The sequence below is a fragment of the Rhizophagus irregularis genome, chromosome 23 (assembly GCF_026210795.1).
Source record: "Rhizophagus irregularis chromosome 23, complete sequence".
Taxonomy (NCBI): Eukaryota; Fungi; Glomeromycota; class Glomeromycetes; order Glomerales; family Glomeraceae; genus Rhizophagus; species Rhizophagus irregularis.
This window is the reverse complement of record NC_089451.1, coordinates 1,694,763-1,722,288: the sequence shown is the minus strand read 5'-3', so window position 1 is coordinate 1,722,288 and position 27,526 is coordinate 1,694,763. Positions and strand designations below refer to the sequence as shown.

The 27,526-nt window shown below is 27.3% G+C and overlaps 6 protein-coding genes across 6 annotated transcripts; 5 read left to right on the top strand and 1 right to left on the bottom strand.

Annotated features, from left to right (window-relative positions):
* Positions 1-4,389: 4,389 nt before the first annotated feature.
* Positions 4,390-4,729, top strand: OCT59_015336 (uncharacterized protein; the record flags this gene model as incomplete). Its single annotated transcript, XM_025323900.1, has 2 exons — positions 4,390-4,501; positions 4,599-4,729. The coding sequence occupies 2 exons, from the start codon at positions 4,390-4,392 to the stop codon at positions 4,727-4,729; spliced, it is 243 nt and encodes an 80-aa protein (XP_025189042.1).
* A 1,892-nt stretch (positions 4,730-6,621) lies between these two features.
* OCT59_015335 (uncharacterized protein) lies at positions 6,622-6,963 on the top strand (the record flags this gene model as incomplete). The annotated part of the gene is made up of 2 exons (XM_025331354.2): positions 6,622-6,733; positions 6,833-6,963. The coding sequence occupies 2 exons, from the start codon at positions 6,622-6,624 to the stop codon at positions 6,961-6,963; spliced, it is 243 nt and encodes an 80-aa protein (XP_025189041.1).
* A 903-nt stretch (positions 6,964-7,866) lies between these two features.
* OCT59_015334 (uncharacterized protein) lies at positions 7,867-10,019 on the top strand. The gene is made up of 2 exons (XM_025312690.2): positions 7,867-8,123; positions 8,198-10,019. The coding sequence occupies exons 1-2, from the start codon at positions 7,870-7,872 to the stop codon at positions 9,723-9,725; spliced, it is 1,782 nt and encodes a 593-aa protein (XP_025189040.1). The 5' UTR covers positions 7,867-7,869; the 3' UTR covers positions 9,726-10,019.
* A 2,099-nt stretch (positions 10,020-12,118) lies between these two features.
* OCT59_015333 (uncharacterized protein) lies at positions 12,119-18,515 on the top strand. The gene is made up of 2 exons (XM_025309809.2): positions 12,119-14,430; positions 14,536-18,515. Exons 1-2 carry the CDS (start codon positions 13,554-13,556, stop codon positions 18,324-18,326), a joined length of 4,668 nt encoding a protein of 1,555 aa, XP_025189039.1. The 5' UTR covers positions 12,119-13,553; the 3' UTR covers positions 18,327-18,515.
* A 174-nt stretch (positions 18,516-18,689) lies between these two features.
* OCT59_015332 (uncharacterized protein) lies at positions 18,690-21,766 on the bottom strand (the record flags this gene model as incomplete). Its single annotated transcript, XM_025323899.1, has 18 exons — positions 18,690-18,772; positions 18,857-18,880; positions 18,956-19,003; positions 19,064-19,156; positions 19,224-19,461; positions 19,529-19,581; positions 19,646-19,726; positions 19,788-19,898; positions 19,973-20,075; positions 20,196-20,257; positions 20,351-20,475; positions 20,541-20,627; positions 20,703-20,753; positions 20,829-20,923; positions 20,998-21,141; positions 21,207-21,401; positions 21,475-21,684; positions 21,758-21,766. 18 exons carry the CDS (start codon positions 21,764-21,766, stop codon positions 18,690-18,692), a joined length of 1,812 nt encoding a protein of 603 aa, XP_025189038.1.
* A 931-nt stretch (positions 21,767-22,697) lies between these two features.
* On the top strand, positions 22,698-24,402 carry OCT59_015331 (uncharacterized protein; the record flags this gene model as incomplete). The annotated part of the gene is made up of 4 exons (XM_066139942.1): positions 22,698-23,521; positions 23,589-23,887; positions 24,220-24,316; positions 24,390-24,402. The coding sequence occupies 4 exons, from the start codon at positions 22,698-22,700 to the stop codon at positions 24,400-24,402; spliced, it is 1,233 nt and encodes a 410-aa protein (XP_066002768.1).
* Positions 24,403-27,526: the final 3,124 nt, after the last annotated feature.

The following is a 27,526-nucleotide window of genomic DNA, read 5'->3' as shown; positions in this document are numbered from 1 at the left end:
ATAATTAAATAGTTCGAGGCTCAGGTGTATTTTTTTATTTGCTCAAAATATGCTTAAAACTGATTTTGAATCTGACTGAGTTTATCAATTTTCATATATATATTCGACATAATGTCCAGACATCAACATTCTTTCCATAGATTACAAAATTATTCATGTTTATTGATTAAAAAAAATAATTTTTTATTATTAGATGAATAAAATAAAAATAAAATACATTATAATGAAAATAAATGCTTGTTTGAAGGTAAATAACTTGATAATAACTCTTATAAATAAATGAATCTAAATCTATTAACAACCCTAACAACCGCATTGTCCACATCTTAAATGAAGGGTGTATTCATGTTTAATTTCATAATCAGACAGCGATTTCATCTCTTGAATTAGCTGTCTATTATTAAACATCAAACATTTATTTTTACAATCAATATCTAAAGAAAAAAAAAATTTTTAGGTGAGTAAAATTTATTTAATTTGTTCCAAAAATAATAATTTGTCCGGAGTGAAGCGCGTAGGACATTATAATAATAATAAATAATTTAATAATTTTCATTTACTTGTTTTGTCAGATATTTTCTGTTTAACAGATGAAATTTTCGACCTCAATACTATACATATTTCTTCCGAAAGTTTGACAGGCTCGAATGATGATTTTCATGTTTATAGAATATTTTAAGGTTATCACTGCTTGTTTTTATTAATTTGCTTGTTCTTTTATTTTATTTATTATTTTATGATTCGAAAGGTTTGATTTTTTGCTTAAAGCAAGAAAAAATTATTCTCTATTTATAAGAAAAATTCTAAGGTTATGAATTCCATTATAACGTACTGTACAATAAAAGCGTTTTCATGTTTTTGTCTCTTTATGGTATAATTAAAACATTTGTAAAGGACCATAACTTTTGTTCAAAAAATAACAAACAAATATAGTAAAATCCCGGTAATCAGATGCACACAGATGCGCTTTGTAATGATGGTTCTTTTTAAACAACAGTAATTGAGTAATCGAATTTATAGTAGATCTACATGCTAAACTCGGAGGAGTTTGTTCAACTATTAATCTGCCATGGAGCATGTGACTATCACAATTAATCAGGCATTAAAGATTTGTAATTAAATACATTATGTATTTATTGTTGATGATTTATTTTGTCTCTAAATGAGATTATAATTACCAATCGTAAATCGCTCAGTTTGTTATTATATTGCTTTTAAAAGGTTAAACGAGATGCTGGAGCCCTGGACAAGAACGAATAACATTCCGAATCGATTTTCAGAAAATTCTGTGCGATAAAAATATTTAGACATTCTAATTTATGGCATGAACTTGCGATTTCACGTAGGCCATTATCATTTCCGGTCGATAATTGTATGATTCTGCTATTAGCTTTAGAGCTTTACCAGTAAGATCTATACTTTTGCGGAATCTACATGCGCACTGCTAGATTCGAGCAATAAATTGGTTTTCACCCAACGTACTACTTTTAAAAATCTTTCCAATTGATAGCGTTCCTTTGTAGAATAATCATCTTGAACACATATAATAGGATATAAGTCAACTTGATGTGTTTCCATAGAATGGGAGCACTACTTCTATCTAAATCAAAGGGTGGTAATTGGATTATAGAGTGGTAATCAGGTTATAGAATGGTAATTATATAACCTAATCTAAACGGTATACCACTCCTCCGTACGATTGACAAGTTCGAACGATAACTTCATTTTGATGGTATTTGAAGGCTTTTGGAATAAATTATTTGAATTTTCTTTTATTATTGTTGTTTTATTTATTTATTTATTTTTGATTTGAATGCTTTCTGGTATATATAAGAAAAAACAAGGCATTGAATTCTATGAACATAAGATGTTTTATAAGCGTTCATTGTCTATTTATGATGTCATATTTCATATTGTAAGCTCATATTTCTTTGTTAAAAAGAGTCATAGTTTTTGTTAACGATATAATAGAAACTTTATACTACTAGCTCCGATACAGATGATGCGAGCCTGAATGAAAAATGGAAAATCAAGGTTAGTAATTACAATGATAACGGAGTTCTTCGTACTATATTCGTAGTATTTACTTTTTTTGACCTCTCCCATATCTGTTGAAGTCGTAACTGCCTCTGAGTTCGAATAATTCTGTGAATTAGGAAAACTTATGAAGTTTGCGGTCTTTGCGCTAAAAGAATTATTTAACATACGATTTTTTTAACAGACATAAAAATTATCTATAATTATTATGATCAATAAATGCATGCTTCATACATAAAAAAGACAAAGCTCGATGTGGGCAATTTTTTTTCATAAATAGTACATGGGAATAGGCGCGTTGGCTAAGCAAAAATGAAAACGGGTAGCGGCGTTTTAAAAGAGAATAAAGCATGAAAAATATGCCTGCTGACTTTTTGAAAAATGATATAAAAATATTTATGACTAGATATTGCTAAAGAAATTGCACGTAATAGAGAAGGTGAATGTCTTTTTGAAAATTGCCAATACTGTAGTAAGGCATCAATGCTCTAGAAATGCGCTAAGGATGTGAAGAATGGAAAAACATGGTGCCCATGATATGCAGCTGAAAATCATCGTGCACTAGTGGTTATTAATAGCTATCCTCGTAAAGGAGAATTTATCGTATTTGATTAGATAGCTAGTTGATGATAAACTCGCGATTCGATTAAGACTATACCTTTGAAATAGATCATGCCAAATACATAAATAGAAATGTACTATCTTCCATCATTCATCGAATGTCAGAACTTGAGAAAAGATGAATCGATGAAGTTGTAATAATATCACCCCAGCTCATTCCTGAATACTTGATGTATAAATAATTCAATACGTTATATTTTTTCTTTTCATTTTTTTCTTTATCAATTGACTAGTACTGAAAAAGAGGCATATAGTACGAGCTCGGATGATTTAGAATCTTAACGCATGAATAAATTTTGTTTATTGTTACAATGAGCATTTCATATTATTCATATTACAAGAGTGAGAAGTTGTTTTAGAAGATATATAAAGGAAATGTTATATTTTCCTTTACTATTTGCTTGTTTTTGGTTTTGCTAAATTTCCATCCAATTTAATAAAATTATCCCTTATAACATCATATCACTATTGCTTTAGGATAAAATGATATGTAAAATTTGCAAATGGAAAAGTTTTAAAAGTAACTATCTTGAACCACTAACAAACAAAGTCGGTAAAGTTAAACTAAAAATTAATCTCTTCATAATAAGTAGCATTCAGATATGTTTAAAGCTTCGTAAGATAAGAATATAATTGCGATCGGAAAAAAAAAGATATAGATAACAAACGAAGCAAAAGCAGCAGGTAATAAAACATTAGGTTCTACTTGAGAAATATTTCCGTTTTTATCTTAGTCAAAGTATATTGAAACTTTCTCATTCATTGTTAGATTTGGTCCAGTAACTTTCAGATATTCCGTGCGAAGTTCGAATTAATTGGAGGCAAGTGAACCACAGAAATTTTGTTGTTTAATATAATTTGATAAGTTGATGAGTTTGGTATAGTTATTTTAAAGGATTTGTAAACTTCTTCACAAATATAAGTTTTCAGGATTCCATGTTCTACCATGAAGTGACCATTTTTTGTTTTTTCGCTTTGGCAAACATCAGGAAATTATTTCCACTTAAAATCCACATTGAAATAAATCCACATCAAATATTGCGGAAATATGTGGAAATCTGAATAGTTCCAATATTTCCAAATACCCCGTGACAAAACACAGTATTTTCGGCATAGATCGATATGTATGTATGGAATTTCACATGTTTCTAAACTAATCCATATGGACCGGTCTACCTAAAAATCTCATGAAGAAACAATGATTTTTAGATATAATACCACATATTTCTGAACTAATCCATATCAGATATGGATTTACGTTCACTTTTATTTCTTAAAAGCAATATCATTTACAACGACGCTTTTGTTGATCAACATAATATTAATTAACATATTAGTTTATAATTATCCGCAGCAATATGCGGTTTTTGTGTTTCGGAGTTGATATAATAACAATATAACAATGCCGCAGATTTGCGTGAATTTCCGATTAAAGTTTTACTATATTTATTTGTTCGATATTTCAACAAAAGCTATCTTTATGGCGTCTCTTTTTTTTTTTTTAACAAAGTAAATATGAGATTACAATGAGAAAAATGACATCACAAATAGACAATGAATCATAGAATTCAATGCCTTGTTTTTTCTTATATATAGGGAACAATTTTTTTCTTTCTATCAAGCAAAAAAAAACCAAAAGCATTCAAATCAAAAATAAATAAATAAATAAATTAATAATAATAAAAGAAAATTTAAATAATTTATTTTAAAAAACCTTCAATTACTATCAAAATGAAAGTTATCATTCGAACTTGTCAATCATTCGGAGGAAATATGTATAGCGTAGAAGTTGAAGATTTCGATCAAATATCAGCTGTTAAACGAAAAATATCTGACAATACAGGTAATTAAAACTATGAATTTATTATTATTATTTATAACAAATTAAATAAATTTAACTCAAAATTTTTTATCATTATTATTTTTTTTTTCTTTTTTAGATATTGATTGTAATAATAAAAGTTTAATATTTAATAACAGACAGCTAATTCAAGAGATGAAGTCGCTATCAGATTATGAAATTCAAAATGAATCCACTCTTCATTTGAGATGTGGACAATGCGGTTGTTAAGATCGATGATTTAGATTTAAAATCTTAAATTATTTTTAAATTGATTTTTTTTTACATTACAAGTCATTTAACCTTTAGACAAGCATTTATTTATATACAATGTATTTTTTTTTTATTTGTCAATAAAGAAACATCATATATTAATTTGCAATAAATACAATATATTCAAGTAATTGTTGGATTGTGTGTTCATAGCCTTAATTTATATTACGTTGTCACGATCAAAAAACTACACGTTTGTTATTCTTATAAAGAACAATTACTAGATACCAATTCGATCAATAAATATGAAAAATTTCAGTTAATATTGTATGCTATTATTATAAAAATTATACAGTTATTCCCCATTTTTATTCAATCTTGCGAGTTTTCTTATTATTAAAGGCAAAGTTGGTATATTTTAATCTCGGTTAAGGTAATTTTCTCATGCTTGCAAAAATACGCGCGTATCGCAACTTCAGTGAATTCTAAAGTTCATGTAAATTTGGTTACATTTCAGAAATTTCATTACAATTTCAGAAATTATGCAGGTTGAAAGTCACGTGGGTGCATTTAGGGGAAACCTTTCATATAAATGTACTTAAAAAATCGTTGCCCCGATAGAATATGGAGGGTGTACATTTAACATTAAGTCCCAACTTTGGACCAAGCGAAAAGGTGCAATTATAGAGAGTATGCATTTATAGCGGGTGCATTTATAGAGAGTTGATTAACTGTATTCATAATACATGCTTTTGCTGTCTTTAACTGGATTTTATTACTATTATTCGAAAAAGAATCGGTAATTACAATTATAATCTCTCACCTTTCTGGTTACCACCCCAATATTTCAAATATAAAACGCTCCTTTAAAGTATAAAGAATGCACCGTACGATTTGTACACTCTGCATTGTCAACACTAAGTGATTACTAATTTCATAAACATCAATAGTTATAACCCATAGAGGTGTGATTATAGGAGTCGTGAATCAAGCCATCCGAATCAAAATGGAATTAATACATAGATTCAATTAAACAATAGCCACCGGTTATTGTAGAACTGCATTAGGAGTTGATCAACACAATTACAAAATTACAGAACTGATTAGAAAATTACTATATTTGTTTGTTTCGATTTTGAACAAAAGCTATGGCGTTCTTTTTTACCAAAGTAGATAGTGTATTATATGTGAAAAATAACATCACAAAAGACGATGATCACTCAAACATTTTCATTGTACGTTCATGAGGACTTTTCTTATACAGTCGCCACTGGATATAACGAACCTGCCGTTCCAAGCGTTTTGGTTCAGTATATGGTGAATTCGATATATGATATTCATATTATATACCGAACTGTTCGGTATATGAATTTTATCCAATTAAATTATAGCAGCATATACTGTAATATTTAAAGTTCAGATGATTACATGACTTACTATAACAGATAACACTATGTTTTATTTAAAATTTATGTGTTCATCGATTTTTTAAGTATTTACCAGCTATTCAAATGAAAATTTTATCTGATACTAGCAGAAATAATTTTTCCGGTAGTCCATTCTTTTATATTACTAATTAAAGTCACGTGATAGTTCGGTATACTAAATATGTAACTGATATACTTGGGCTGGCTAAAATAAGTTCGGATGCGGTATATAGTAATTTATTATGTGATTTCGTTATATCCAGTGCAATTAATTATAAAAAAATCGGTTCTGTGAAACTTGGTTCAATACAACAAGTTTTCGGTACAAACAGGTTCGTTATAACCAGTGGCGACTGTATATAGGAGAATAATTTTTTCTTGCTATTAAGCAAAAACCAAAACACTTCCAATCAAAAAAAAAATAAATTAATTAATAAAAGAAAATTCAAATAATTTATTCAAAAACCTTCAATTACTATCAAAATGAAAGTTATCGTTCGAACTTGTCAAATATACGGAGGAAATATGTATAAAGTAGAGGTTGAAAATTTCGATCAAATTTCAGCCATTAAACGAAAAATATCTGACAATACAGGTAATTAAAAGTGTGAAATTTTTTAATTATTATTATTTACTATCTATAACAAATTAAGTAAATTTTATTCACATAAAACTTTTTATTATTATTTTTTAGATATCGATTGTGAAAATAAAAGTTTAATATTCAATAATAGACAGCTAATTCAAGAGATGAAATCGTTATCGGATTATGAAATTCAACATGAATCCACTCTTCATTTAAGATGTGGACAATGTGGTTGTTAAGAAGAATATTTAATTTTAGATTCTTAAATTATTTTTAGACGTTTTAGATTTTCTTTTTACATGTTGTTATAAAACCTTTAAACAAAACATTTATTTACATTACAATGCACTACCTATATTATTATTTTTATTAATAAATATAAAATGAAGGAACTGTAAAGTAACATTATACACATATATTATATTATTAATTGCAATATAACTCCGAAAAAATATTCAAACTCCGATTATCACAAGGAAAATATTCAAACTCCGATTATCACAAGAAAAAATATTCAAACTCCGACTATCACAAGAAATAAAATTATTATTTCCAGTACTCCTACAGTATAAAAAAAATTCTTAATAAAACTCCGATAAATTTTTTTTTTTCTAGTTTTTATTCCGAAGAAACTTAGACACGTGATCATTTTCTGAAAAATTTTTTATATGATAGATAGTTTCTTTACGTTTATGTAAACTTGTCTTATTTAAGAATATAGTTTTATAAAAACGGTATCTAATTAATCTTTTAATATAAATATCAATGAAAAATATAGAACTACATTATACAAATAAAAGGTTTTAATGTTGAATTTACATTAAATGCCGTATAAGGACAAATCCGAAAAAATTTGCACGACTGGTATCAACCATTTCTTTTTTGTATTGCCTGGGCCGAAGAGGATCGGCACTTAATAAAGGAAAATACTTTTAAATATTTGCTATATGCTAATTGATAAAATACGTTAGAAGTTTTAAGAGAATTTAATGGTACACAAAATCACAAATTATGCATTATAAAGATCTACAGGTTAGTGAAATACGTAATTTAATCACGTGATAATAAATTTCCAATTTGAGAAACAAAAAAATAACAACATAACAGATAAGATAAAAAAATTTTTTTTTAAAAAAATTGACACAATGACTGATAAATTTTTACCACAATTATCACAAAATCTACTAGATATTTTAGAAGATGACGAATATTATGATATTACTATTGAAGTTGGTAGTGACCCTTACGTTAAAATATTTCGAGCTCATATGGTTATTTTAAATTATCGTTCCGCTTATTTGAGGAGAATGTTATCAACAAATAAAAAACATCTTGATGGAACTTTGGTACATCTCAAATTACCAAATATTTTACCTGAAGCTTTTCATGTAATTTTAAGGTAAGAAAGATGTACATTTACATCTATTCTATTTATCTTATTTAATTTAAATTCAAACAAACGTTTTATTTTAGGTATATTTATGGTGGTAGACTTTCTTTAGAAAAATATGACATATCAGATATTATTGAAATCTTGGTCGCTGCAGATAAACTTTGTCTTCAAGAGCTAGTTATCCATTTACAATCTTCTTTGATAGAAAACAATACAAATTGGATGGAAGAAAACCTTGATTTGGTCTATAAAACAAGTTTTGAGAATATTTCTTTCTTGGAACTGCAAAATTATTGTACTGATTTAATTTCAAAAGAACCAGATAAGATATTTAAGTCACCAAATTTTCCTTCAGTACCAGAAAAACTTTTGATTTCACTTATTAAAAATGATAATCTTCAAATGGACGAGGTACAAATTTGGGAACATGTGCTTAAATGGGGATTTGCTCGACATCCTGAACTTCCACCTGATCATACCACCCTTTCAAAGGATGAATTAAATGTTTTAAAAAATACCTTACGGCAATGTATTCCTTTCATTAAATTCTTTAATTTATCTTCTAGAGAATTTTCTGATAAAGTATTACCTTACAAAAAAGTTTTACCAAAAGAATTGAAAAAAGAGCTTGTAAATTATTTTTGGGATCGTAATATTGAATCAAAATCTCGTGTAAATAAGGAGGTTAAACCAGCGAATCAGTCAGAATCTCAAACGAATAAAGAATCTCAATCAGAATCTCAGGAGATTCAATCAGTATCTCAGACAAACAAAGAATCTCAATTAGAATCTCAGGCGAATCAATCAGAATCTCAGACGAATAAAGAATCTCAATCAGAATCCCAGGCAAATCAATCAGAATCTCAGACGAATAAAGAATCTCAATCAGAATCCCAGATAAATCAATCAGAACCTCAGAAGAATAAAGAATCTACACCGGAATCTCAGGCAAATCAATCAGAGCCTCAGATTAACAAAGGATCTCAATTAGAATATCAGGCGAATAAAGAACCTCAATCGGAATTACAAACAAATGGAGAAACTTCATCTCGCGAAAATAAAGAAATAAAGTCAATTATTGATTCAAAAATTATTACAAATAAACATGCTGAATTAATTTCGGGATGGATTGACAGACCTTCATTATTTAGCTGGGTTTATAAATCAAATTATTATGGATTCAAATTATTATTTCGTGGATCTCGTGATGGATTTACACCTTCTAACTTCCATCAGATTTGTGATAATCAAATATCTACTGTAATGATTATTAAAGTGAAAGGTAGTAACGAAATTCTTGGAGGATATAATCCAATTGCATGGAATCAGGATTATAGCAATGGTGTTACTAAGGATAGTTTTATATTCTCTTTTGAGAATAAAGATAATATTGAAAATTACATTTTGAGTCGTGTAAAAGATGAAACTTCCGCTATAAAGAATAGTAAGTATTACGCTCCATCATTTGGTGAAAGTGACCTTTTATTATCGGGATATGATTATCGTTATAGTTTTTGTAAAAAAGGATCATATGAAAAAACGATCAGAAATACTGAAGATACATTTTCTGTGGAAGAATTTGAAGTATTTAAAATTATAAAAGATTGATCCTTGTGGTAAATTGAATTTATGCGTTTATTTGTATTATAGAATATTACTCAATTTAAATTATGTAATAAACTCATGGCCCGAGGACACATTTTATAATTGTAAATATTTCATTATTGTTTTGAAAAACTTAGCAATAATTATTTATTTCAAAGCAGAAAATATGATGGAAAATTAATTTACATTCATAGAGAATTTGTGTATTTAACTTAATTAAAAATGCTCAAATAATGTCATAATTTTGGTGTATATAATAAAAGCTAAAAAATGGTTCAAGTTATTTTTATTTTTAAATCACAAAGCGAACCGAGTTATAGTAAAAAATTACAAGGGCTCTATACACTAAAGTCTAAAGTAATTAAAACAACTAACCCTTACGGAATCAGGGAGTTACCACCTTGGTCAAAGTTATAAAGGCATGTAAGAAACGGGCGAAAAGTCACGTGATTTTCGAATGGACTTGTAAATTTTATAATAATCGAGATAAATTATATAAAAAGAATGTAATTAAAGCAAGAAAAATTTTAATTATTTGAAATTTTGATTAATTATAGAGTAGTGTTTTACTAACTTTATTTTCGTAAACTTGTGTTTATTATAATAATTGAACGTGTGGCCAAACTGCAAAAGGATAAAATTTTTTCTTTGATAATAAATGAACATGTGTGTCTTTTGCTAAGGTAATAATAGTTGATCAATATAAATATAAAGTAATTCGAAATCGTATAGAGCAAAAGCGCGATGTAGATGAAATGATCAGGTTTCATGATATGATCAAAAGACATGAAAAACGAAATAAACTAAATGAATAATCGATCTGTCAGTAATGAAGCACTACGAAGACGCAAAAGAGGAGTAATGGAAACAAGAATCTCATTTTAGAGAAAAAGTGGAAGCCAAAGAACAACGTGCGAAATAGTTGGAATATCAACGTAAGAAAAGTATGCAATGAAGAACAACAATAAAAGTAGGATACAGCTGAGGCCAAGAACCGTTAACCCACATCAAGAGAATAGAGATCAAAAACACGCTCGATTGGATATAATTCCAAATCCTGGGTTACATCGCAATGGCATCCCCAACCAGAAAAGTTGATCATGCAGTACACATTAGAGATACAAAGCTAGCGGAATATTCTTAAGATTATATCGTTGGATGACATCAGACAGAAAAATTCACATGATCGAATTTTTTCTTGTGGAAAATTTTATCCGTAATTTGTGTAGAAAGCTCCGTGAACATGATACAAACCCAATTTTTATAAAAATAAACCTGAACATCGACATTTTGACATCTTTTTAGGAACATAATGTTTAAAATGTAACAATTCATGCAAAAGAATACATTGCGTTCACGAATTCAATTGGATTGGAGTTCAAAAAATTTAGTACAATTGTTGGGTCGATCCTTCAAATCCAATGCATTAAAGTTGATCCATTTATTAAATTTCCAACCCAGGGCATACCCCACGATTGACAGCACTGCGACAATCACCACCATTTCACATGTTATCTATTTAATTATGAATTGAATAAATTCTTTTTTATTCTTTCTAATACAAAATCCAAATCTGATCCAATTATTGGATTAGATCCAAAAGGATCAACAAACCCAATCCAATTCAATTTGTGAATACATACACCCGTAAGGGTATATCCTGATTAGAAATTTAAGCAAAATCTAAATCAAGTGTGAATCGTGGATCGAGGCGTCACTGAATCTACGCTTTCATATGAGTTAATCATGTTAGTTTTTTAATTCCCGTTTTTGTTCTTGTAACATACTTTATATGATACTTTATATGATATCATATTAAATTGACTTATGCGTAATTGGTATAATATAAAGGTTTATTTTTAATTATACCAATTTAAAAGTATACTATCAAAGTAGTACTTACTAGCAAGTTGCATGCACAGCCACAACGGAAATATAATATCTTACGTAATCTCAATGATTCGGCACTTCCTTTTTCTCGAGTAAGCGTGGCTGTGACGACTTTTAAGATAATTATATTTTTTTTTGCGCCATGCATCATTACATAACACATTTTGCGGCCGACATAGCATTCACGTGATTATAAATAATCGAATTCAAATTTTAGATACACAACACGATTCCGTGAAAGTTTCGATAATTTAACTCCAATATTGCTTGAAATTTTCCTTTCAAGAGCTATAGCCGGTCTTGCGGTTACATTATTTGATCATTGATATAATTCTTATGCAGTGATAGTTCTATAGTTTAATAGTAGAGTGAACTTTTAATGAGTTAATTCGCTAAATGAGGCTGTGAATGTCTTGTAAACAAGATAAAGAACCACTTTTTTTTGTCTTTTAACTTCATTAAAAAGATTTTTATAAATTTGGTTCCTTTTCCATAACTCACTCCATATGGTATAAAATTGTACTTTAGCTAAAATCCTTGAAATATGTAAGCAAAGAGATAGGGATTTTAAAGATATTATAATTTAAAATTTAGCAGCACAGTTTTTTTTTGCTTACTCCCGCTGAGTCCCATGGAGTGAAAAAGCATAAACCAATAGTTTATTTATTTACGGATACTAGCGAAAGTATGATTAATTGTTCACGTGATTGTGATTGTGGTGCAACAGGATTTCACCAACACTACCAGCCAATTATGAAATAGCGTACGATATGACCGAAAATGCAAAAATTATTGTCAATCTTTTAACCAATTGTTAATAATTTTTTAAGTTCGAAGAAGTCACGAAATATATTTGTTCGAATCGGATTTCGATTGAATGTTTCACTAATCACGTTTAATTAATTAAATAATCGGTTAAAAATAAACAACAAAACATTACCGATCTCTCTATATAAGGGAATTTGGTTATAAATCAAAAAAAACCAGTCTAATTAAAAATCTGCATAAAATTTATGTGTGATACCCCCCTATGATTATGGCTGCCATTGCGGTTCCATAGTTTTGCTATATAAGGTGATGAAATATGTAATGTATTGCGGAGAAATTGGTGCAAGTGTCAAATTAATTTATTAGTTATTATGATATTATATAAGGATGTGGGATTGTCCTTCTTTTTTATATGAATTTTTTATAGACCAATATATAAATTTTATATTAGAAAAAATTTTAAAACAAGGTATAAGCATAAATATGTAATAATGTTATCTCCGAAAGACGAACAATTGCAAGGTTAGGGCTAAATATACCTATATACTAAGTGTAAAAGTGTAGATCAGGAGAGACTACACATTCAATGGGATAAACGTCTGAGTTTATGGAATTAACTTTTTTAGGAAATGATTTTTTTAATTATTTTTAGATTTGTATATATATACTCATTATTTTATCATTTTACAAATCAATTATATTTTTTTCCTCTATTAGTATATGTATGTATGTAATATATATACTTAAATGTTTCGCAGAAAAAAAAAAGAATACAAAAATTTAAAATTTCATTCTCTTGTTTTTATTCGCGAAACTTCTCATAAAATTTTTTTATTCCCTAGACTAAAACCTTCCTTGGTCATTATATCTTAATTACTTCCATAAGTTGGATAATAATTTATCCAACTAAATATAAATAGAATTTCTTTAAAAAAAAAAAAATATCTTCACCCCTTCTACCCTTTTTATCCGCTGACGTCTATTAAATCCTATCTTTTTTATAATTATAACATATCTAAAAAAAGAGATTTTTTTTAATGACCTCATATTTTTTAATAACCCTTAAAAATTTTTAATTGTTTTATATATAAAAAAAAATTTTTTCTAATTTCTTTTATAATCTTTTTTGCTCTTGCATAATATTTGTGAAATATAAATTTTAAAATATAAAAAATGTCATCAAATAAAAAGATTGATGATTCTATAGAAATGATTTCGTCAAATGAAATACAGGATATTTCTGCTTCGATATCCCAGAGATTGCCTTATAATGATGATTTAGAATCACATACAACTACTAATTTAATAGATGATTCACTTCATAACACGATCGCAGAGTCGTCTAATGGTTCATCGCATAATAGATCAATGTCAAGAAGAGATAGTATTCGTCACGCGGTAAATAGATTAAGTACTATGATATCAGGTGGAAACCAAGATGATACTGGTCGTGAGATACCAATTAATCCAAGTAATCAACCTTTAATAGATCCACGTACAAAAAAACCATTCATTAATAATTCAATAACAAGTTCAAGATATAAAATTTATGATTTTTTACCAAAACAAATCATTTATCAATTTTCAAAGATAGCAAATTTTTATTTTTTATTTGTAGCAATATTACAATCTATACCTGAACTTTCTCCAACTGGACGGTTTACCACCATCATACCACTTAGTATATTTATGTCAATTGCTATAGCTCATGAAGGTTTTGATGATTATCGTAGACATAAACAAGATCAAATAGAAAATAATAAAGAATGTTCTGTATTAAATGTTTATAAGTCAAATGATTCTACTACTCAACATCTTGGTGTTTGGCGAAAAACTAAATGGAGAAACGTAAAAGTTGGAGATTTTGTTTCTGTCAAAGCTCAAGAATGGATACCTGCAGATTTACTTTTACTTCATTCTAAAGGTGAAGAAGGTGCTTGTTATATTGAAACCGCCGCTTTGGATGGTGAAACTAATTTAAAACAACGTCAAGCTTTAAAAGAAATAAATTCAAGTGTCACTACTCCTGAAGCTCTTGCTAATTTTCGAGGTAATCAATCAAAATATTTCTTTCTTTTTTTTTTTTAAAAAAAAGGAGTTTTTTATAATATATACACTTTTAACTACAATTTTTTTTTTATTATTATTTATATAGCAACTGTTAAAACAGAGAATCCAAATCAAGACTTGTATAATTTTGATGGGTCAATTTCTTTAGCAAATAAAAAAACATGTTCACTTTCAAATAATCAAATACTTTTACGTGGAACAATTCTTCGTAACACACCTGAAATTTATGGATTAGTTATATTTACAGGAGAAGAAACAAAATTACGTATGAATGCATCAAAAAATATTCGTACAAAAGCTCCAAGTATACAAAGATTGATGAATAAAGTAGTTATCATCATTTTTTGTTTTGTGATAACTTTAGCAATATTATGTACAGTAATGTCATTATTATGGGACGAAGATATTGGAAAGGAATCATTTTACTTACCTAAGAAAGGCAAAATTATTAATGCTTTGGCGAGTTTTATCATTTTATTTAATACAATGATTCCAATATCGCTTTACGTTACCATGGAAGTTATTAAATTAACCCAAGCTTATTTTATTAATAATGATGCAGAAATGTATCATCAAGAAACTGATACACCCGCTGAAGCAAGAACTTCTACAATTAATGAAGAATTAGGTCAAGTTAGTTATTTGTTCTCAGATAAAACTGGTACCTTAACCGATAATATTATGTTATTTAGAAAAATAAGTGTTGGTGGAAGAGCATTTATGCATGACTTGGATTTAAGGAGAATTGAAGAAGATGATTTATTGAGAATGATGAAACAACCTCAAAGATCTAAAACGTTTCAAAGATTTATTAAAAGGCTATCATTATCTACAAGATGGCATAATCGTTCTCAAACTCGTGATGACACGAATGATGGAGATGAAACAATTCAACTTAATCGTAGTGATTCAACACGAAGTGGAAGATTTTCAATGATAGCACCAAATTCAACTGGTCCTTCACCATTATATAGACGTGATTCAACTTCGGGAAATTCTTTAAGATCGGTTAAAGGCAAAACAGTTCAACAAATGAAATCAACTTTAGATCTATTAACAATTTTGCAACATCAAACTAATACACCATTTTATGAAAAAGCAAGATTTTTCTTATTAGCTATTGCATTATGTCATACTTGTGTTCCCGAAATTGTTGAAGAAACTCAAGATGTATTTTATCAAGCGGCGTCACCTGATGAATTTGCTCTTGTTACCGCAGCAAAAGAATTAGGATATATCGTTACGGATCGTTCAATGGGTTCAGTTTCTTTAAAAATTAATAATGATGGACCTAATGGATTGAAAGTTCCAGATTCATCTACAACAACGTATGAGAATTATAAGATCTTAAATGTTATTGAATTTTCAAGTAAACGGAAAAGGATGTCAGTAATATATCGTTTACCTGATGGAAGAATATGCTTACTTTGTAAAGGAGCTGATTCAATTGTACTCGAAAGATTAAGAGATCCTGTCAATAAACCAAGAAAGGGTAAAGATAAAAAAGAAAAATACGATGAGGAAAGAAGTAATGAAAAACGCCCATTACATGGCCTTCGAGTTGATACTAATATTGTTGGTCGAAATGCAAACAATCAATCTGAATCATCAGTTATTTCTTCAATTTCAAATACACCAATAACACCTTCATCGACGCATGAATTTTACGCTTCATCAATTTCCATTAGACAAGCACATGAACGTAGTCTTAGTATAAGAACAGTTGATTCAGATCGTTCAGTAGTCGATTTACTTCCAATGCACGATGAAAAATGGCTATATAGTCAAACAATGTATCATATTCAAGACTTTGCAACGGAAGGACTTCGTACATTACTTTATGCTCATAGGTTCATGGATGAAGAAGAATATACAACATGGAATAATTTATATCAAGAAGCATCAACTGCACTTGTTGATAGACAACAAAAATTGGAAGATGTGGCAGAATTAATAGAACGTGATTTAGAAATTACAGGAGCAACGGCAATTGAAGATAAATTACAAAATGGAGTACCAGAAACAATTGATAATTTACGTAGAGCTGGTATAAGAGTTTGGATGTTGACAGGGGATAAAAAGGAGACGGCTATTAATATTGGATATTCATGTTCATTAATTAAAGATTATTCTACAACAATTATTATTGATTCAAATACTGATTTGAAATCAATGATGAAAAGAGCATTAAAAGATGTTAAGAATGGTAAAGCACAACACCCAGTTGCAATTGTAGATGGGGCAACACTTATGAAAATTGAAAAGAATCCAGATATGATGGAAATATTTGTTGATCTAGGAATATTGTGTGAAGCTGTTATATGTTGTAGAGTGAGTCCATCACAAAAAGCTCTCGTAGTTAGAAATATAAGAAGTAAACTAACAAATTCAGTGACATTGGCAATCGGAGACGGAGCAAACGATATTGCTATGATACAAGAAGCTCATGTCGGTATTGGAATAACAGGACGTGAAGGATTACAAGCAGCACGATCAAGTGATTATTCAATAGCACAATTTAGATTTTTGAGTAATTTATTATTTGTGCATGGTAGATGGTCTTATGTTAGAGTATCGAAATTTGTATTAGGAACATTTTACAAATGCATGTGTTTTTATTTAACACAAGGATTATTCCAACTATTTACTGGATTTTCTGGTACCAGTTTATATGAACAATGGACATTATCATTTTATAATACATTATTTTCTTCATTGCCTGTAATAGTTATCGGAATGTTCGAAAAAGATTTAAATATGAAAACGGTACTTGGAGTACCTGAGTTATATAGGTTAGGCCAACGTAATGGCGGATTTAATCTAAAATTATTCTTTACATGGATGGGGGCTGGAATATTTCATGCTTTTATTATAATAGGAATACCATTTCTTATACATGGACTTTGGGACGGAGATGAATTAGGAATATTCGGAACTCCACAATTATATGAATTGGGAATGACTGTATATAGTTGTGTAGTATTTGTTGTAACAATTAAAATTGCTTATTTAGAATGTCATAATTGGTCAATAATAACTCATATTACATCAATTTTAACATTAATTGGGTGGTATTTATATCAAACCATTTATTCTTTCTTATATCCAAGGAGTACTGGAGAATATGATGTTAATGGTACTTTTCAAAGAATTGGTGGTAAATCAGAGTATTGGACTACTGTTATTTTAACTGTTAGTTGTGCTCTATTACCTAATTTATTTGTTAAAGTAGTTAAAAGTATTATATTACCTACTGATGTTGATATTTATCAAGAAATTGAAAAGGATAAAAAACTTTTAGATAAACTAATTGAAGAAGGAAGTAATAATGGTGATGATGATATAGAAGGTGGATTTAAAAGTAATAAAGTAAATGAGAATAATAGTGATAAAAAAGATAATATTAAATCCGAACATAATATTAATGAAATTAATATGGATAATATAATTAGGGGTAGTGTTGATGTGAATAGATCTTTAGAAACTAATAATAATTATAATCAAAGTAGTAATGATGCGTTAATGACAATGGAAAATGGTAGTAGTTCTCCGACAAGTACAGCAATAAGTATGGCTGTTAGCAACACAACTACGTTATCTCCACATTCTCCTACAAGATTAAGATCTAAAAATTCTTTAGATAATTTCTCTTTTCCAAAACAAGAACAAAAGAATAATGAAATTCCTCCCCCATCTTATCATTATCATGGAAGCGGTAACGCTAACGCTGACAATACAAAAACTATTACTCCAAAAAGTAGTTTTGAAAGTTTTAGTCATTTAAATCATGGTAATAATGGTAGTAATATGGAAACTTTAATTGAAGAAACTGAAGATGATTTACAAAGCAAAAGAAGTTCTGGTAATTTAATATAATGACAAAAAAACGCTTTTGTTTTCTTGTATAATTTTTATTTATTTATTATTTCATTTTTCTTTTTGGTTGTACATTAATTTTTAATAGATTTATTTTTTTTTGTTTTATTTTAAAATTTTCTTTATTCCTTTTATTCCTTTAAAAAAAAAAATCTTGTCTAAATAAAAAAAAAGGGGTTTATAAATTACAAATGATTATATTTAATATATTGTATAAACTGTAAAAGTAATGAAGTTTCTTAATAAAAAAAAAAAATTTTTTTTAAATTAATTTCAATAATAAAAAAATGCCCAAATAAAATTCTACATCCATTAATAAAACAAAATTTATGACTTACTTAATAAACATTAATATTAAACATTTTAAGGCCTTCTTACAACTTCTTCCTCTTCTTCCTCTCCAGTAGTTTCGGCTAACACAGGTTTTGGCTGGGTTTTCTTATAAGCTTATTTTTTATAAAATATGTAATAAATAAAATGAAATGAAATCTCATTTAAAAATTAGAAGTAGAGTAGGAAAGTATACTTACCGTTACCAATCCACTGAGGATCATCTACAATGTAATAATTTTTTTAATTGTTATAAGTTATAACAACTGCAAATATAAAACAACTAAGTTTTGACTTACCTTCTGATATTGCCGCATATTTCAATAAGGCTTCTCTTGGATCCTCATCTAATTTTTAAATAGATTAGCATATATATATATATATGAATCTCGAAAAAAAAGACAAACCTCTAGTAGTATCCTTGATTAATTCTTTCATAATATGTTGTGTCAAACTGCTACCAATTTTGCCACCTTTTCCTGGACCACTAACGGGTAAATCTAATAAAAAAAAAAAATATTAATTTTGAGATATTAAATTTATGAAATAAAATGAAAAAATAACTACCAGGTCTATGTGACGCAACAGGATCTTTTCTTAATTTCTCTCTCTTTCTCTTTGTCGATTTTGGCCTATCATCTCTAAATATTGCCAATGAGTGTGGTGCAATAATAGGACGATTGATTTCGTAATCGTCTACAGCTCTCTTCTTTGATTCTTTGACAACGCAAAGTTTTGCTCCACGAACACTAATATTAGGATCATAAAATACATGAGCTGATCCATCTGCATTCCCGGTAATGATCTGTAAGATAAAAATATGTTGTAGTGTAGTGTGAAATAACAACAATAATAACCGAAAAATTTTATACCTGATTAATGCGTGAATGCCATAAAACTCTGACAACACTAGATTGTGTAATATCTAAAGAAATTGACTTTTAGCATGAAAGATTTACTACAATCAACGAAATTTGATAAGTTCTTACTCGTTGTTCGCAAAATCTCGAGTGATTCACGATCCATAATTACTAATTTTCCATACCCTTCTCCTTTCTTGACCGCGGTACCTTCATAATATTATATAATATTAATTATATATTAATAAAAGAATATGACAAAAAAATTTACCTGTGATAATCATTCTTTCATCAGGACTGAATATTACGTTTGTTTCTGCATTATAAGTTGCAAGTTGATTAGCTTGCAAAACTGGATTTTTAAAGTTTCGTACATCCCAAACTATATATAACGAAGAATATGAGTTTTTATATAATGATAAAGAATAATTAAGTATTTAAAATTTCTCAATTCACCTTTTATACAATCATCACCACCCCTAGTTATTAAAGTTGAATTATCACGAGACCACAATATAGACGATGTCTCGCTGTTTGGTTGATGTGCTTTTTCGATAAGCTAATTGCAAACGTTAAATATTAAAAAAATCAAATAATAGTCTTTAATAAATTGTATTTATTTATCTAATTATTTATTTATTATTTTTCGGAAAAAAAAATATATATATAATTGACTTACATGGGAAGGACGAACATATGGACCCTTAGCAGCCCACAAAAACAAACCCCCATCTTGAGCGGCTAATATTATTTCAAATTAATAATAATAAAAAATAAATAAAAATTAAGCTGTTTAAATCTATAAATTAAAATAAATTTAAAAATAACAAATACCTCCGGCTATATACTTTGCATCTGGACTATAACATGTTGCTGTTACAACACTCCTTCCACCACGCTCCTTTGATTTGTGTACAAGTACATCTTTTTGTTTTCTTTTATATTCTGCATCCCAAATCCTATAATAATAATGATATAAATTAGACTCTTAATATATTTTGAAATCTTTGAGATCATTTTTTACCTTATCGTACTGTCATGTGATGCCGTTATGAATGTCTGTTTATCATTTGGATGCCATCCACCTGAAGTCAAAGCAGCTATATGACCACTTTAATATAAAGATATTTTTTAAGTAAAAATTTGAAAAAAAGAGCAAAAGAAAAGAAAGAAAAATTTGAAATACTTTGTTCTCCGCATGTCTCTTATATACGGATCTCCCTTAATATATTCCTCCCTAAATTGATAGAATTAATTAAGACTAAATTAAACGTATAAGTTCAAAATACGTAAAGAATCCAATATAACATACATTTCAAATCCATCACGATCATAAATTTTTGCTTGTGCTGATCCTGATATAATTAAAAATTGATCTCCACTTAAACTATATTCCAAATGGTGAATCTAAAATTACAATAAAATTTGTCAAATCTATTCAGGCAATAATAATTATAACATAAATAACATTAAGTTCTTACTTGATGGTCGCCACATGGTCTTATAGTTCTAAAGGGACGTAAAGAAGAATCCATTCCAGCGAAATCCCAAAATTTTACATCATAATCATATCCACCTGTTATAAGCCTAGCCCCTGAAGGATCAAGTGCTATAGCCGAAACAGTCTATAATTCAATCTTAGTTAGCCTTTTTCAGAAATTTTAAATATAAATTTAAAAGAATAACATACTCTATAGTGATCATTTAATTTGATTTCGTGTGAAATAGGTAAAGTATCAGATACACTTTCTTCTTCACCCTCATCATCATCTCCTTCCTCGCTTTCAGTATCTTCACGTTCAACACCTGATACTTCAATGCCTTCGGTTTTTGGACGTTTAGATTTTGATATTTGTTTTTGAGGTGATATAGATTTATTAATTTCCTATATTAATGAACAATTTCAATAAGCTTGTAAAGGAAGAATTGAAAAAAATTATTGGCCATGGCCAAAAAACCTCTTGTTCTTTTCTTCTTGTTTTAGAGAAGGCGTCAGAAGTAATATTTGTTTTCTTTTTTACACCAAATGCTGTTGGTAACATTGATCTTAAGGGATCTTCTATTTCTTCCTCTGAGGCACTATCATCAAGTTTTTCATTAGATAATGATGAATTGGGCTTTTTTCCAAATGATGATGGAAAATATTTGGATAATTCATCTTTTTTTGGCTATTTTTGAAAAAAAGGGCATATATATTAATATAAATATATATAAGTAAAAAAAGGTACAAAATATGCCTACCAAAGACATGGTGATTACACTAAACGAAAAATTTAAGAGTGGTCAAAACTTCAGATAAATTTAAGTTGATCAAATGATCAGCGATATGCATTGCTTAGTCATCAAATTCTCTAAATTAATTCAAGTCCCTTAAAAACGAGAGATAATGCCGCAAATTAATTTACAACGTGCTATATATGCTATATCAAATTGCCTGATCCAATCGTTCACATCCTCATTTTCCGTTCCGTCATAGTTACCATTCCACCAATTTCAAATATAATTATCATCTAATTAGTGATTCAGATATAAAGAGTGACCATTTTTTATTAACTCGAAATTTAAATAAAATTAATGTTATTATGTTATAAATAATTGAGCTCTTTCATCAACCTTTTATTTTAAGTGTCATTTCATAATCGAATTCAAGTACTTAAAATTTTATACAGTCTAACACGATATCATTTTCTGCTATTACAACATTTAGTGTTAAAAGTAAATAAATATAAACAATTTTTCTGTTTCTATTCATTGGATTAATCAAAGAATAAATTCCTGACCACTCATTTCATTGATTTCATAACCCTATAATTGAATAATTTCTTTGATTTATTACTTTATCAACATCGTATTCGAAAATTATATCGATTAAAAACATCTGTTTAGGATTCTTTTTCACAATTTATTGAATTATAATTTATCTAATTACATATGCTGGTTCTTTCCCCAACATCTAATAATATAATGTAAGTCTTCCACGTAAAGCTCTTTCTTGTCCATCTTTGATTTCATCTGAAAAAGCAAATATTAGATTATTAGCATTAAAATTTCGAGAACATTTGAATTGAATGGGAGATGTTACTAATATAAATGAAGTTACACTTAGTAACACTTAATAGTACAAATGGGGTAATAAAAAAAAAAATCAAATTCTCACACTCCAAGATTTTAAATTTTAATAATGCAGAATCAAAGCGTAGAGCAGGAAGCCAAACCTATTTCAACCGAACAGGAAGCCAATCCTAATTCGACCGAACAGGAAGTTAAAACTAAATCGATCGAACAAGAAGCCAATACTAATTTGACTGATCAGGAAGCCAAATCTAATTCGAATAAACAGGAAGCCAATTCTAAATTAGCCGAACAGGGGACTAAATCTAATTCAACCGAACAGGAGACTAAATCTAATTCAACCGAACATGAAATTAAATCTAATTCAACCGAACAGGAGACCAAATCTAATTTAGCCGAACAGGAAACGAAATTTAATTCAATCGGACAGGAAACGAAATTTAATTCAATCGGACAGGAAACCATAAATATTTCTAATTCGACCGAACAGGGAGCCAAAGCTAATTTAACAGAAGGAATATCGTTAAACAATTTAACGCCATCATCATCATCATCATCATCATCATCTTACTTGATATCATCACATATTTTAAATTTAACACAAGAAGTATTTATAGAAATATGTGAAAACCTACCCCCAAAGGATTTATACACATTGACGTTGGTTTGTAAGCAATTTAGAACGATATTATGGTCAAATTCATCTACCACACAACAATTATGGTATAAATCAAGATTGAAATTTGTATCAAAATTTTCAGATTTAAAACCGCCTGGTGATTTGTCTGAACAAAAATTTGTTTGGTTATTAGATATAGGTGAAACTTGCCAATATTGTGGTAAAAAGATTATAATAGGATCAGAAGAACGTAGACTATTTTGGGAATTTAAAGTATTGGTTTGTTCAAACTGTGCCCAAAAACAAACTATCAGGTAATTAATTTTTTTATTTTTAAATTATATTTAAATTTAATCACAAATTAATTCTTCTATCAAAAAGTTTTGAAAAGCTAAGGGAATCGGAAAATTACTCAGAAGAAGTTCGTTCATGTTTACCCTGTATTAGTGAGACCATCTTCAGAAATTCATTCAATTTTTTGGTTAATGCGACGTCACCAGGATACTATGGAACCAATCCATATTATTGGAAAGCAGATGTATCTCGTGCAGTAAATGAATATAATTCTTTGAGTGAGGTTGAGAGAGAAAATTGGGTAAATGAAAAACAAATTGAGTTGAGGAATTATTTGGAAGTCATTGAAGATATGAGAGCAAAAGAAAATAATTCATCACTTGAAAGTTTTATTAAACAAATACTTCCTATGTAATTTTTTTTCCGAACTTTTATATATATTAGATAATTTATAATTATTGTACTATTAGTTAAATAAATCAAGATATCGCTATGCGATTTTAGTGGGCATGAAGATTTATTCGAGTGACTGATCTCACATCATGATTTGACCAGAATAACAATTAAACTCTTTCGCGTTAAACAAGAACATTTTCCCTACTCTCCTAATAAATCATTGTTCTCATCAATCATGAATAGCGCCAATAACTTTAAAGTTTAGAAATTCCATTTGTCAAGAATCAAAGGTAAAAAGTGCTACTTAAAATCGTTTCCAAAGGTTTTGACGAAGAAGCATGGGATCAATGTAGAGGGAACGTTGAAAAATTAGTAAATAAAATACTTCAAATTACTGGACAGCCAAAATGGAATCACAAGTAATATTTTCACTCTTACATTAAATTTATTGAAAACTAAAGAAGACTTAACTAAATACTTTAAGATTTATAGGGAATTGGTCTAATATGTATCAATTGCTTTTAGATAAAATGAAGAAATGTATATTACACAGTTAAAAATGTTCAAATGACAAAACTATTTATGAGAACGAAAATGAGAAGTATGTTTAGTTTCACAAAAATAGAAGAAAGAAGTGAGAGAACTGAGAGAACAACTTACGTTATTTCCTTATGAATTGAAAGATTTCAAAAACCTGCGGAAAATATTGGTCAGCTTCTCAACGAATGATGGTATATTTTTAACTGTGGTTGATGCAATTATAGGATCATTGTTCGTTGATAATTCTGTACCAGTGAAGCAAAAAAGTGAAAACTACCAAGTTGTATATATTTCGATAATAAATAAACAATGGTTTAATTGTTTAATACTACCTTAATCTTTTTTTTTCTGAAAGCATATCAGCCATGAGAGTATTACTTTTTTTTCTTTAACATAAATGATTTCTACAACTAGTATGTTTTTATTACTATTACTAATTATGAGATGTAAGATTTCCGAAATAGATTGACGACCGTATAAAGTATAAAGCTTCGCAAGAGATGAATAATCTACAGAATAAATTCTAAGAAGAGAAAAAATAAACATTTTCTATTCATCCTTTAATTTACATACTCCATTATACATTTTGCTCCTAAATATTGCTTGTCTTTTGCTGCATAATAATATTAATATAATACTTTTTCCTACAATTCTGAAATTTTGTTTCCTTTGTATTTAAAAACAGGTGTCACAAAATTGTCGAGATGATTATGATTTTCTCAGCGCGCTGATATATAAAATGAACAAAATTATTTGATGATGAATTTAGTACACTTGTATGAGCAAAATAATAAGAATTATTAACCGCACATCATTATACAGTAGGTCTAAGAATCGAATTTGATATATTACCTTTGAAGAAAATTCACTGCAGTGTTGGGAATATGACAAGGTCGAAATATGATCTGTCATATTGTCATTTAGTCATATTAAAGCACGTGACTTCTATAATTCTGGCCGGTAAAATTATAAAGTCCATTTAATTTATCCCATCTTATAATAATTATAATTCTGGCCAAATTTATAATGTCGGTCAGAATAGAAAACCTTAATACTACCCACATGTAAATCAACAAGAGTTCTTTTTTATTGCAAGAATTTATGGTGTATCCTTTTTTTTTTTATTAATCTGTCATACTAAAAAACTATAAACAATTGTTTCTTTGAATATTTTGGGAAGTTTATTAAGAAAACTATTTTGATTTCTAATATCCTATTCATTATATAATATAAAAAAAACTTTTTTAGTTCCAATATTTGATTAATGTTTTAACATCTAATAGTATACCTTAATTCTTGATATCTTGTCTTTAGCTAATGCAAGTTCCAAAATTTGTAAAATATAGATTTTAATCATTCAATTTTCACCTTCTTTTTATTAAATCTTAAATCTAAACTTTAAATTAAAAAGTTTTATAAAATAATTATAAATTTTTAAAAACATAGGAGCAAAATAAAAAATTTTTTAATAAATGCATTTTAATTTTATTTTTATTTAAATATCTTTATAAATTGTTTGTAATAAAGTTTTTTTCTTATACTTTGCAAAATCTTGCTTAATTTTATCTTTTTTTTACTAATATTTTTTTAATATATATGAATTTATAATAAATAATAGTGTATTAATATTTATATATATTTAAAAATATAATTAAGTTTTATAATTTACTATAATTGAAGAAATTGTTAATAATTAATATTTATTAAATAAATTAAAAAAAAACTATATATATAAATTTTTTTTAAAAAGAAAAATACTAATAATGTTATTTAAAGAATTTAATAAGTACAATATTTATAATAAAGAATTTACAAATATTATTTTATTTATTTTATTTAAAATTAAATTTGTTTAATAAATTTTTATAATAATTAATTTTTTCCAAAATTTTATTTTATAATTAAGAGTATTGATTCATATATTAAAAATTATTAATTTATATATTGAAATTATTTATACTTTAATACAAATTTTATATTAATATAGAATATTATATAATGTAATAACTATTATTTAATTATTAGTTAACTGTAATATTAAATAAATTAAATTTGTTTAATTAATTTAAGCTTTGCAAAAGTTTTAATTCTAATATTACTAATTAGTATTAGTTAAATAAACAATTTATTTAATATTATATTTTATTTATTTTAAAATTTAATTTTAAGTAATAATAAAAAATTATATAATATTAGATAATTATATTTAATATTAATAAAAATATATTATATATGTAAATATATATATATATTATTTAATATTAAAAATAAACTATTAAATTTCTATTAAAATATTTATTAATTAATAATAATTTTTTATTTATTTTTTTTTTTAGCATTATGATTTTGTTTGCTTATAATAAAAGTTTAAGGTATAAATTTATATTTATTATAGATAAATATAAAGTAACTAAATTATATATAATAAAATAATATAAACCTATTTAGATATTTACAAACCATTCCAATAATAATTTTTTTTTTAAAATTTATAATTGCATTTATTTTTTTTTTATATTTGAATTTATATTTAATGTATTAAAAATAATAAAATTTTATATAAAATTTATTTATAATAAAGTCCAAATATAAAAGAAAAAGTATTGCTAAATATCATGTCATCTTACCAGGATTAGGATAAAATTTTGGGTAGAATTAAAAATGTCATGAAACTCTGCCTGTTAATATTTGTGCAATAAGAATCACTTGTAGTAAGATTAAGCAATACTTTTAAAGAAATATTATTTTATTAAATATTAATTTAAATTATTATCATTATTAAGATGAATTTAATAAACTCTAATAAGTTTTATATAATTAATGAGTATTTTCTACATATTGCCTAATAATATAAGAATTATTTAGATTTTAATAATAAAAATTATAATATAAATAAATGCTTAATTGTATAACAGATGAATAAGTTGCTAAACAAATGGTAATCAATATTCAATAACTTGTTTTACAATTTTAGCTTTATATTTACCAAAAATTTCTTTTTGTTTAGTAATAGTAATAGGAGGAGTCAAATTCAAAATATTTAGCTTTCTGAAAATAAATTTATTGGTATTTTATAGCAAATAAGCTTT